Source organism: Oculina patagonica, chromosome 1, assembly GCF_052425735.1.
Source record: "Oculina patagonica isolate OP01 chromosome 1, crgOcupat, whole genome shotgun sequence".
Classification (NCBI taxonomy): Eukaryota; Metazoa; Cnidaria; class Anthozoa; order Scleractinia; family Oculinidae; genus Oculina; species Oculina patagonica.
The window spans coordinates 42,348,477-42,361,680 of record NC_135758.1 but is presented as its reverse complement, the minus strand read 5'-3'; the positions used below and the strand labels follow the sequence as shown (position 1 = coordinate 42,361,680).

Here is a 13,204-nt window from a genome sequence, read left to right as displayed (position 1 = left end):
TTAAACATCTTTCATAGAAATCCAATTTACTCCATACTTTTGCTTCATGACACGAAATTGAAAAACACAAAAAACCTCCTTTTCAGTCCCCCTTGCAAAGAATCTTCAGAAAACTATACTGTAAATACATACTTTTTATTATACATTAACACTTACGTTTCAGTAAACTAAAGCAGATCTAGAGTTCAGAGTATTGTTTTCCACAATAGAGTATTGTTTTTCTTACATAGAGTACTTGAAATTAAAACTATCAACTCTTCGACAATCATTTAATTCAGAAGGCAGACGGGACTGACAATTTAACGATTGCTGCCTACGTTCAAGGCTGACTACTTTTGTAGGACAGGTCTACGACAGTGATATGTACCACGATGTCACATTACTGTGAAACTGTTCTATGTTGTTTGAGTAAGGAACAATTGAGACACACGTATTTGCTTTGGAAAATCTTCGTTTCTAACCGCCTGCCGGTTCGGTAAACATTACAAACCCTAACCTGTGAAGAATGATAAACATCAGCGAATTAGCTGGTTAAACATCAGTAAAACAAAAGCCCAAGATAATTTTGAAGGTGAAATGAAATAAAAATCACTTTATGTGGAAACTAATTAATAACTTTTTGGGAAAAATATATAATTATCATCATCGGAAATGTACCACACAGAGGGGAAAATGTTTCATTCCGGGGGGGGGGGGGGGGTGCATTGGGGAAATTCAGTTGTCCTAGCTCAAGAAAATGGGTTTAAAATAATTGCAGCCAATGATAATTTCAATATGACACTGAGATCTTCGCCATATCAGCCGAGGAGAAATTAATATAAACGATTTTGCCATCGTACGGTGCCAATAATGCTGTTACGGAACAATTTTCGGGTAAAAAGGTAGATTTTGAAACAACACAACATTCTGTTATCGTAAAGCTAGTGTATAGGTGTTTTACACCTGCTCTTAGAACAAAGCCCTCGATAAGAGATCCCCGAAAAAAGCCCCTGCTACAATGCACAAGGAATATACTGCTTTCCGTATTTGAGAGCAGTTAGAACTTAATACATGTGACTAAAATCAAACAAGCAAACAATGTTGACTGATTGACTGACTTTTTGCATGTGGCCAACGTTCATAATAGGTTTAAAATCTGTACTTTTACAATTCCACAGTCCAGCACATGCATGCAGAAACATTTTGTCGCAAATTAGCTCTAGCTCCCAGGGCAATGTAACACACCCCCATGAAGGTGTAAAAAATAATTAAACCGCACTTGTCGGTCACTGGGGGGCGTATTTAAAACACGAAATGGCGAAATAGAGAAATGGAGAAATGACGAAATGGCGAAACCATTGTCAAAGATAAGAGCCAAATTAAGTTAAATGATATAACCGTTCCACTGAAATCTGTATCTGTTACCTGATTTATTTTGTGTACACTGTAACGACAAGGAAATAAATCACGACAAATGAAAGAAAGTTTTGATAAGGGGTAAACATAAGCTTAATAAGTAATACTCACAAATTTTAACGTTTTTAATACTGAAACGAACTACAACCAATCGTTCCAATCATAAATTCTTCGAATTCGTCACGGACCTTATAAATCCAGTCTCTCCTTGTTAACAAGTTGCTCTTTGCCTAGGATATTTTTAATCAAAAAGGCGGCCATTAATTTTTAGCATCGAAAGAAAACGATTTGTTTGTCTCACGTCAGGAGGAGCATGACAGAAGTTTTCGCCTGAACAGTTCTTCCTTCTCCATGTAATATCTATACTTTTTTCGAATTGGACTTTCAAGTCCTTATCCTTTTACATCGAAGTTATAACTTCGTTTTCTGTTTTACGGCCGTGGAACGAAGACGTCAAAAAGGCGAGACAGCGGCGTTTACGTGTCCGCCGCCTCACGTGCTTCAGTGAAATTTATCATTTTTGTTCGCATATAATTATACGCCGACTTTGCTTTTCTCACTTTAAAACAACTGTAAATTATTCTTATTTGTATACCCCTTATTATTTTCTTTTATATATTTCCTTGTCCTTACGTTGTACACAGAATACATCAGGCAACAGATGTGGATTTCAGTGGAACGGTAATATCATTTAACTTAATTTGGCTCTTATCTTTAATATCATTTCGCCATTTCGCTATTTCGCTATTTCGCCATTTCGCCATTTCGTGTTTTAAACACGCCCGGGGCCCGGCACGGGGCTATGCTAACTTTCCCCCCGCGTCGGGGAGGATCAAGGACCGGACTTTAGAGAGCGGCGGAAATCGAGCCTATTCTCCCTCCTGCCATATAAACAGCAATTACATTTATTCGCATCCTTCGTATTAATTAAATACGGTATTTTTGAATATTGCCTATAGATTTGAAGAGCTGGAAGCAAATCAATAGTTTAGTAAACGAACAACAAACCGACAAACACTGAAACAGCGCAAACAACTCGGACTTTCGTGGCCGGGGTCCGGTCAGGGGAGAATGAGGCCGACTACATTTGAGCATGCGTCATCTGTCCCGCGAATTTCAATCGATTTGCTTTGGACATTGCTTTGATTGTTTTGCATTTTCTATGTAGCAGGAGGAGTCAATTTTAAGGCCAAACTACGGTAAGAATTATCTTTAAGACTTGTTTGATTTCTGGTTCATATAAATACCTTTGTTATGGATTTATTTCCGTTGTAAACTACGATAAAAAGTAGACACTTCCAGATTACAGAGTGACGTGTTTACGATCGCATGGCGACCCGTAGCTAAATTTCTATCAGAAAAAAACTTAAAACTTAAACTTACAGATGGTACTTTAGCTGACAAAGTTTCGTTTGGTTAGAGTGTGTTAGAATATTTTATTGGGTTGTAGGAATTTCGCGCCAGTACGATTAATTCGTACAACAGTGTGCCGATAAATCAATTCTTGATTTGAAGCTTACCTTGCAATGTTAGTAATAACTTAAATTAAAGTTTTTATCAATGACACAATGGAAGGCGTTGATTGTCTTTCTAATATCTAATATTTAATGGCAAAACCAAGTCGTCGACAAGGCTTTTTAGGGTTCATCAATAATTCATATTTCTAGATCTTCAGATGAGAGATTGATACAATTCAAATTTCAACAAACGGCAGAAGCTGAAATGGATAATGACCTTCTCTGCAACTTTAGAAAATGTAGAACCAGGCTGAATACACATGCATGGGTAAGAATATCTAAAACATTATATGTAAAATGTTTGCTTAATTTTTACTAAATTTTAACATGGTTGTAATTTTACATGTCAAAATTCTAGGTAACATCATGCTCTCGTATCCTTTGACTATGTGCTTTCTATTCCAAAAATATATTGATACACATGTACAAGCAAAAAGGGAAATGGTTATGCATCAGTCAATTCCAGCAGTGCCCATCCCCCCCCCCCCCCCCCCGGGCTAACCCCCGGGTATTAGCATTTCTTTAAAAAAAATTGGCAAATTCCCCGGGGTGGGGATGAAGGAACCGGGCAAATGCCCCGCTCCCGGGTTAATTGTTTTCAATCTCTCGATAGGTGATATAAGAATATAATACAAGTTGTTGCTTCTTAGCAATGAAGAAATATCTAAAATTGAGAAAATATACCTTTAAAAACATCCACGAACATCCACGAGCTTCTCAGTCCTTCGTGAACTTGCTAATCTGCAACGTAGTCCACGTCTTGGCCAATAAACGCCTCCATCACGAATACGCGACTCACTCCACGGTTTTGAAAGTACGTGTCAAATGCCCGGGGGTCAACCCGAGGTACGCAAATGCCCCACCCTCGGGACGGGCAACATTAGGAAATGCCCCGGGGTTGCCCGGGGGGGGGATGGGTACTGCTGGAATTGACTGATGCATTATCAAGCCCTGTAAATTTCTAACATGCTTTTGTTTGCTTCTTATGTCCCTCATACAAGTTTTATTGAATTTATAAATTTAAAACAGTATTTGTGTGCAAAACCGTCAAAATTTTGAAATAATGTGCAGCAGCCATACACCTCCCAACTTGAGCCATGACAGCTTTTTTCATAAATTTAAAACTAACTGGGATACATTCATGACCATTTTCCTTTCAAATAAGGATAGCTGTAATTGTTTGGGTGTTTAATAATGGATGCTGACTGCTTAAGAATATTAATTACAAAATATCTGCAGATTACTGCTTACTCATTTCCAATTTTAGTAAGAGGGCAGCTCAGCATGCAAAGAAGTGCATGTCTGATAGCCCAGGGCAGTTGTGGATTTTGTGGCTGGGCTAGTGGATTTTATCGTTCACATGCCTGACAGGCAAGTGAAAGTTTTTGGGGAAATTTTTTGAGGTAATTATAAATAAGGTTTTTTGGGGGCTTAGTTAAAATGACTTTCAGGCTAGTATATCCTCGCTACAGCTTGCCCAAAAGGCAAACTAGAAAACTGAATTTCTTTGCACCCTGGAAGGATATCTGAGATTCAAGTCAAAAATGTTTATAGCAAATTATAACACTGTTCTGTATCTCAGAGAAATTAATATGCAAAATGATTGCCCATGGAAGCAAAGAAACTATGTACATAGAGTTCTGCAGTGCTGTTTCATGGGGGGGTTTTTTTTAAAAAAAATCAGGGGGTAAAAAAGGGAGGGAAGGGGGGGTTTTAGGCAGAGTGCAGATCCTTGTGTAATCATTTTTTGAATGATTCATAATGGCAGGGTGAGCATTTTTTTTTTTATATTTATATATATATATATTTTTTTTTTTTTTTTTTATATATTTTTTTAATTTATTTTTATATTTTTATATTTATTTTTTTGTCCCCCTTTTAAAAATAAAACCCGGAAAACAAAAAACCACCTTTTGAACCTTATTATTAAGCTCTGAAAGTTTACCTAAGTCTTTATTTTCATGTGAAATTTCAGACGGATTTAAGTTCTATTTCAGCCGGCTAAATAAGCCGGCAGCCGGCTCTTATAGCAATATCGATCCCTGCCCCGGGAAGTGGATTCCTCTATGAAATATCTGGAATGTTAATTACCTTTTAGGGGTCCTTGTTAAAATTTCTGATGAGCAACCTCATCAATTTTATAGGGGATTTCTTCTACCAGGGCTGTTTCTGAAAAAAAGATCTTATATACAGACATTTTATTTTAAATTACCCTTGAAAAACCCTGTTGTACTTAACATTCTCCTTTTTTGCTATTGCATTGCGTTATATTTTATTCATATTGATTGTTTTATCTTGTATTGCATTGCCTTTAATTGTCTTGTTATTTGAATTGTATTGTATTGTATTGTATTTTATACCATGCCATAGAAAATACACTGGGATCTTACTCTCAAAGAAATTAAGTAAGCATATTCTCTATGGCATGGTATAAAATAGTTACACAACACTTTCTTGGGGTATACTATGGAACTTCCCTGACTTGACGAGAAAATACAAGTGACTCATGGGATATTGCATACTGATAGTACACCACTTGATAGCATTGCATAACTAGTATCTATTGTATTGTATTGTGTTGTATTGTATTGTATTAAAAGACTGAGGGGTTTTTGTGACAGTTGTTATTCATTTACTTTTTGCAATACTTTACACTGAAATGGCTGAACCATGTTGTTTTAAAACATGTTCCACAGCATCATATTTTCCAGATTTTAGATGAAACAGATTTTGTTTTTACATTTTGGGCCAAATAATCCACAAAGAGCATGCTCAACACATTATTGAAGTAAAAGGAGTTGGAGTCAAAGAGGGGGTGGGGGTGTGGACTGCAGAGTCGAGATGTCACTTTCCTTGCTTTGCTGAAAAAGGAGGGGGTGAAAATTTTAAAGAATTTCATGACTTACTTTCTTTAAACAAAAGAGAGAGCATTAGCTCATCCTCTAGATCCACACCTTGCTTTGTAACACATTTCAGGGGTGGTCTAAGCCCAAGGGGGGACTCCCATAATTGAAAGGGGTGGGGACCTTGTGGGGAAAATTTGAGTTTACCTGCAGGGGCTTCCTAAAGGAGACCAACCTGGGCTTTGCTCAACAATTTTCTGACCCCAAAATGGTACAAATCTTCATGTCCATCGGTGACTAGACCACCAACTAGTATGACAGTGTTCTTTATTCCCTCATGCACAACCCTAATCAAGACCTCATGACAGCTAAGAATATTGTCACTCTGTCCTGAACACATTAAGTCAGTCCAAAAGCCATAATTAACACCCCTAAGCAAGACCAGAAGCATCCCCATCCTTTACCCCTCCCACCACCACCCCCCCCCCCCCCACTGGAGTCTAAATACCTGTTTTATGTACCAGTTAGTTGAAATATGTTCATATTGGTCGGTATTATAGTGAACTGAACTTTCCATATCACTTAACACCTTTACCTTAATTGTGATCATTATGTTAAACATCCTTGATGTTGATGAAAGATATTTTTTGTGATGAAGATGGAACAAGAGAGTTTAACAAGAGCCTTGTGTGCCCTGCATGTAAGTAAAGATTATTCATATCGTGCATTCATATAGCAAAACAGTTGTTTCAAAATTCCTTTCTATTTACCTCTATTTACCTTTTCCCTTTGGCAGGTGAAACTAATCTGTCTGCCAAGTTTGATGTCATTCGTGTTGATCTGCAGGCCTCTGAACAATTCAAATCAGTAAGTTTCATGTACGCTGTATATTTAGGTTTCATGTTGATTTACCTATGTTGCATGGTTGTCATCCTCGGCACTGTTGGTTTTGTAAGCCTTTTGTTGAGTACTGTTGTGCAGCTCAGGAAGGTGTGCTGGTCTAATGGGTAGCATGTTAAAGTATGTATCAGGCAGTCTGGGTTTGTGCAGCTGGCTGGCATCATTTTGTTATACAACTTTAATCTCACTCCATACCCATCTAAAAAGGGTACTGGCGAAATTGTTCTGGGGTAACTTGCAAAATTCTAAGGATCACCTTAATCGAAGTGGATGGGACTTGCATCCCATCTAGGATAAAGGGTAAGGGGGCTGTAGCAATAACTCCTTAACTTATGCTACTAATGTTTGCCAATTTGGCCCGAGTGCAGACTGCTGTCCTACATGTATCATCCATTTTATTTCTTGTAGATGGTATTGGCTGGTCAGAAACCTGAGGTTATTATGGAGATTTGTTCAAGAGCGCTGGCATTTTGGACATACCAAGTAACGCTTTGTAACTCTGTTTTTTTTTTTCTAGCCATTTTTTTAATAGTAAGAAACATATCGCAATAAATGTGAATTTATTGCAGTTTTCAGTGAAATGCGAACTCTGAAATTCAATCTTCAACCAACGGTTTACGCTTTTTGCTGCCGTCAATCATCTTAGCGGACCTCTCGGAAAACAGAAGTTCACTTCAATCAGGTCAAAAGGTCAAGTCTGTCAGTTGTGATTGGTGGATTTCGATCCATTTTGTTTGTTTCTGAATTTCATGGTTCATTCGCTGTCGCCATAATTATGATTGACGGCAGCGAAAAACGCAATCGTTTTGTTGTATTTTGAATTTCAGAGTTCGCATTTCACTGAAAACCGCAATAAAGGCGCTTTTATAAAGTAGTTAAAATTATCTTTATGATTGCAAACGTTTCACAAGAAACCCGTTTCGCCAATCAGAGTTTTTTGCCAACGAGACAGCCGAGCCAAGAGGCGAGGCTGTCGAGGCGGCAGAATCATAGAGCCGTGTGCGTATGAGTGTATAGGCAGAGAAAATCTTAAGTTCTGCGTAAGGGACTTTTTTTTTACCATATTTGGGTGTAAGTAAACCCCATATTTGGGTTGTATTGTTCTTCCCAACTGGTTCCCAGTCTCTCACTCGCTCCTTGCTAGAGAGCAAATGTCCAAAATGGCGTCCACGCGGCTCGCTGTTAAAATTTTCAATGTGGTCATTCATCCCTTTACCGATCAATACACCTTTAGGTAATTATAAATCGAAAGAGAATACCCTACAGAATATTCGACCGCCGAAAAAATGAACATCAAGGTCTTCAAAGCGATGAAATAATGTTTCGACTTTGGGAGTCCTTTGATTTACGATCGAAGAGAGACATGAAAATCAAAAGTGGACTGTTGACTTCAAATAGAGTTTTCTTGACTTATGAGAATGCTGAAGTCGGGTAAATGCTACCTTTTAGTGTTGATTGTGTTTATAGTAATTGTTTGACCGATGATTTATTCCGAATCAAATACCGTTGATATATTATTTGGCACGCATTTTCGCTCCGCGTAGGAATAAGCTAGGAATAACATCAATACAAAGCGACGCTCACTAAAGCATAACAGCTCTTATTAAAACGGCATCGACGCAAGCATAAGCACAAGCGCAAGCACAAGCACGAGGATCAAATTTTGTCCTTTTCTTGTGCTTGCGCTTGTGCTTGCGTTCGTGTGAAAACAAACATCGCATAAGCACAAGAAAAGTGTTTACGTCTAGCCGTGTCTAGCCAATTGAAGTACTCGTTCCAGCATTTGAACAAAGTCGCCGAGGCCGCGGTTGATTTTGATAAACGTTTTTCGAGAATGTTCGGAGAAGTGTAGACAAAAAAACAAAAAGGCCCAGGCGCGGACTCGAGTAGCGAAAAAAACGGAGACGAATGCTTTCTTTAAAAATATTTATAATCCCAAATGTTTCGTTTTTCTCCTTTATTAGTCGCTTTCACATTCTTCGTCACACGAGTAGAGAAGAGATAGTTTCTGCCACAATATTTGCAGGGAGAACGGAGTCGAGAACGAAGCCTTCTAACTTGTAAACATCATATTACTTGGCTTCACACTAGAGCTTAAAGTATAGTCTAAGTGCACTTGGAACCTACTTTGAGCCTGTGAAGGGGTAAAACGTACTTACTTGAACTTTTCTTGGTGACCATGGAAACTTTCGTAGTTCAAAGAAGCCGAAGTACGCCGCCAAGTATGGTCTACACCACACTTGAGAACGCACTAACTATGACTTGACCAATAGGAAATGGAAGCCAACTGAAAGCGCGCCCGTGCAGCGTTGTCACGATTCTGAAAAACAACTTGCCAGCTGAAATCAGAAGAAATTCAAAATGGACGGCTGGTGTTCGGAGGAGCAAGAGTCTTTTATGTAAGTTAACAAAGAAAGAAATGAAAAGTCGATGCATATGGTTAAACTTATAATAAACTTATAATCCTATTTTAACTTCCTTTTTTCTGAGACGGCTTTAACCATCGGTTTTCATTTCTACCACGAAATGCGGTTCTTCAAAACCAGCCACACGTGCAGCCGCTATTTCAACCTGGCCACTTCTTCGCGCCGCAACAAATACACTTTATCCCGCCGACTCCTTCAAACAATGATTTCACAAGCGTGCAATCGTGTTTGTGATAATTATGCGTGACTGATTTTACCTCGCGAAAGATGCAAACAGCTTGTACCTCAAGTAATATACTTAGTCATCAAGTGTGAAGCCAGATTTTGTAAAATACGACTTAATTCAAGTGCTGACTTGAAGCTAACTTAGCCTCTAGTGTGAAGCCAAGTATTAATCTTATGCTAACGTGCTTGTGCTTATGTCGACGTTCGTTTTCACTTGGCACGAACTACTTATGCTGCTTGCGTTTGTGCTTGCGCTTGTGCTTGCGTCGCTAGTGAAAACCAGGCTTAAAATTACTGCATGTCATACGCACAAGAAAGTCGAACGTTTTTTGCTTCTAACAGCAAATGTAATGTTAACTTTAATAAAAGTTTTGTTTCCAAATAATCCTTGACCGTTCAAGTTCTTGAAATGCAACTATCACTTTTGTGGACGGAAACATTTTAACCATCGTTTGTTGTATTTAAAAAACAGTGATTAAACCTCATTTATTGCCTACATTTTGTGACATTTTAACGTTGAAAAGAAAGATATGTCAAGAGTTATCAATCTGTCAAACCCGTAGCCTGCGTAGCAGACATTTGTGTACGTTTTTTAGTGTGTTTAAAAAAGTGCGCGATCGCGAGAATACGCGCGCTGGAAACTACGGCGCCTGCTACGCAGGCTATCAAGCCTGTGTCATTTATGAACACCAGAGAAATAGCATTTTATTCGCATATTACCTCAAATACAATTTACCATATTTTGGTCAATTCAAATATAGTTCTATCAAAAACCATTCAATATCTGTTCTTATGAACAAACATGAGTATTTCGCTCGTTGGCACTTACCGATAGGTACAACTAGTTTATTAGTATTTTGGGCGATCTGGTGGAACTCCTTATTATATACAGTAGTTGAAAGAGAATCCTTCTATTGATAGGAATACACAGCGGGTTCCTGGTACTACTTTTGCTTTTCTGCTTCCCTGCACACTAAACCCAGCACCAGCTTTGTAAGCGTTTTCACACATAACTCTTACGTTTTCCTTTTTTTCCACAGACCCACCAAGAGAAAATGTATCAGGACTATGTAGCCAACAAAGCAAAGGAGAAGACGACTCAGTTAGAGCAATACTATAATCAGGTTCTTTCAAAAGTTCAGACAGAAAACAACTGTATCCTCTTTGTGAAAGTTCCTTTTTTTCACTGAGAAACAAAGGAAGAAGGATTGACTAAACTGCCAGCGTCTAGGAGCTGGTTCATATTATATATGTTAAAATACTGTTAACTGCAACAAGGCACTATCAGATGAAACGGATTGCGTAAATATGGACGACTAAAAATCAGAATGGACGGACATGGAAAATATAGCTTCAAAGTTAACTTGTTTACTTTTTTAGGGTGAATCCGCAAGCCATGATAAACTGATCACGAGAAAATATCACTGTCGATCGTCTTACAAACGGATTGTTTAGAGTGCACATCCGGATACCCATAAAGCCGTTTTTTTTTAACTTGTACCTACATGTAGTTTTGTCCTTGACTGCATTTAATAACATGCATAAACAGCATTAAGATCGCAAACTTCAAGTAAGTATTGGTCAGTTAACTTAATAATTAAATGCCTTTAAAAGTTAACCAAGAAGGCGATCACTCCAATATTTACTATATTCACTTTTATTGTACCGTGCCCGAGTTTACAAATGCTTGTTAAGTGCCTATTTTTGTTTTAAAATCTATGGGTATAAAGACGTCTTACAGACACCAGAGACTTTATTTCTCGGAGATGTTGTAAAAAAGAAGTTGTTCAGTAATTGTAGCTCTCTAAATAACAACAGTAAAGTGATTTCTCTCGGTATCTCATCTCAGTTTGAAATTCTGCAATTGAATGTAAAATCATGTCACGTCAAGTTGTGTTATATTACAAATAATACCTTAAGATCAAAGCAGGCTCTAAAACTATTTTTCTCTCTGCAGATGACAAGAAGGAACTAGAGGAAATGAAAAAGCGTTACAATGAACTTTCAGAGAAAATGATGGAGAAGAATAGACAGTATCTCAAACTACAGGTAAATAACTTGTGTATCAGTCTTTTCAACACATTGGTCATAGAACAAGCGGTTTGACTGGATGTGAGGAACACAGTTTTGACGTTACATTACAGCTTTCGCTAACAAAAAGGCTACTTGAGAGAGTGACCTAGAAGAACTCGAAATTCCTATTGTAAACCCTTGCAAGTGACTCAAGTTCACACTCTCTTTTGAATTATGTTTTAATAAACGTTGCTCGCGCGTTTACAAACGCGCGAGCGATTTGTTTTTTTCTTAAACGCATGCTAAAAGGAAAAATTCCAAGAAAATCTGAGTTGAAACACATGACTTCCATGGACATATTTGAAGAGCTGTTTGTTTGTTTGTTTTCACTGTTGTTGAATTATTCTGAGTATTGAATTTTTGCGTAGATTTTATTGCTTTGTCCCGTAACGTAATTTTATTTGAAAAGCATAAAAGGCAATCATTGATATCATGACTACCACTTTGTCTCCTTACGATTGATTCCTCTAAAAATGCTTCTTTTTTATTTAAACAGGGAATGTACGATTCTCTCAGGAGGTAAGCGGCGAACAATTAACTTATTAACCTAAATATACTGCAGCATATGTTACATTCTGTGATTACTGATAGCTGTGATAGTGCGACTATTGATAAAATATAGACAATTTATCCGCAGGAAAACCATAACACCATCAGTCCTAGAGGGACGCGAAGAACACTTCCTCGAGTCGCGTGGGTTAGGAGCTCAGATGAAGCACGTATTTGAGATTCCTCTCGGAACAGGTGGAGGTAAATTAAAGAAAAAATATAATTTGTGATTCCTAACTAAGGTGCTCTTTCGAACCTTTCAAATGGTTTCTTGCCTTTAAAGTATCCAAGAGAAGAAATCTTCTGTTTAACTAATCACTAGCTAGTCATAGGCGGAAAACCGTCAGTTTGGTTGTTACTGTTGCTGTTGTTAATATTGCATTTGTTGTAAAAAAAAAAAGCTCCAAGGGAACTTCTATAATGGTGGCTTCCAGGGAAAAACGATAGACGAGGGTACAATAACATGACCTCTATATGTCTTGAGCACCTGATTTGCCCCACAAAGAGAAAATTGCGTGTATGTCTGAGTTCATCTCGCCACACGTCTCTTGGTCGGCATATGTATCTCCTTCGCGTAAACATAAATTATATTTTTATGCTTAAAGTTATTTGTAAAACTACTGCGTTAAAAATGCGGAGTTAATCATTGTGTTTCCTTCTTGTTTGTTTTAATAAATTTTCCACAGACCTGCTTCGACGCAGTGCGAGTTCTACTGATGTGAGGTATCCTGCCGAAAGTAAGTGAACGCAAGTATTAATAAAAGATTCCTTCCGCAGTCAAAGCTACCTTTGTAAGGAAACTTATTACCCAAATTAAAAAGATAAAAAGCTTTGTGATTACTTCACATTGATTGACATAATTCGCCGTGTATTTTTTTCCTACAGGGGAATTTCATGTATTCGATCCACCTGTTCCAGAGTCGGCCCGAGTGTCCACTCCAAGCCATAGACAGTTAAATGACACCGAGGCAGCTTCTCGAAAATTCACCCTTGATTTCACTGGAACGCCGGGAATAAGCAAGAGACTGGGACAGAAAGGCAATAACAAAGACTAGCTGGGTTGGCAGATTTGTTATGCCAACTAGCTTTTCCAACATCTCTTAGTGAAGTTTGGGTTGAGAGTATTATCAAAGTTATATTAAACATTATTTTTAACTCTAGTAGTCATATTGGTGTCAATTGTTGTTACGGTTCTTTTGAAAATATGAGGGTAAATAAAATCACGAAAATCGCTTCGACTTCTGTTTTTCGTCGGTTATAGTTAAATCTTTAGGAG

General features: G+C 37.9%; 2 protein-coding genes across 2 annotated transcripts in view; one reads left to right on the top strand and one right to left on the bottom strand.

Moving 5' to 3' along the window:
- Nucleotides 1-2,182, bottom strand: part of LOC144644923 (uncharacterized) — a 141,034-nt gene extending 138,852 nt beyond the window's left edge. The window contains exon 1 of the mRNA XM_078504532.1: nucleotides 2,176-2,182. The gene's annotated coding sequence lies outside the window, so the exon portion shown is untranslated. The remainder of the gene's footprint in view (nucleotides 1-2,175) is intronic.
- A 303-nt stretch (nucleotides 2,183-2,485) lies between these two features.
- Nucleotides 2,486-13,172, top strand: LOC144632461 (E3 ubiquitin-protein ligase CCNB1IP1-like). Its single transcript, XM_078491124.1, has 13 exons — nucleotides 2,486-2,594; nucleotides 3,063-3,180; nucleotides 3,271-3,286; nucleotides 6,396-6,455; nucleotides 6,552-6,622; nucleotides 7,064-7,138; nucleotides 10,347-10,461; nucleotides 10,856-10,876; nucleotides 11,264-11,355; nucleotides 11,876-11,898; nucleotides 12,017-12,129; nucleotides 12,615-12,665; nucleotides 12,814-13,172. The coding sequence occupies exons 2-13, from the start codon at nucleotides 3,118-3,120 to the stop codon at nucleotides 12,981-12,983; spliced, it is 870 nt and encodes a 289-aa protein (XP_078347250.1). The 5' UTR covers nucleotides 2,486-2,594; nucleotides 3,063-3,117; the 3' UTR covers nucleotides 12,984-13,172.
- Nucleotides 13,173-13,204: the final 32 nt, after the last annotated feature.

Bases quoted from the DNA above. Each gene is read 5' to 3' on its own strand.
- LOC144632461 (XM_078491124.1), top strand. From the start codon at position 3,118: ATGGATAATGACCTTCTCTGCAACTTTAGAAAATGTAGAACCAGGCTG. The intron at 7,139-10,346 runs GTAACGCTTTGT...TTTTTTCCACAG, and splicing joins TGGCATTTTGGACATACCAA to ACCCACCAAGAGAAAATGTA. The intron at 12,666-12,813 runs GTAAGTGAACGC...TTTTTCCTACAG, and splicing joins TGTGAGGTATCCTGCCGAAA to GGGAATTTCATGTATTCGAT.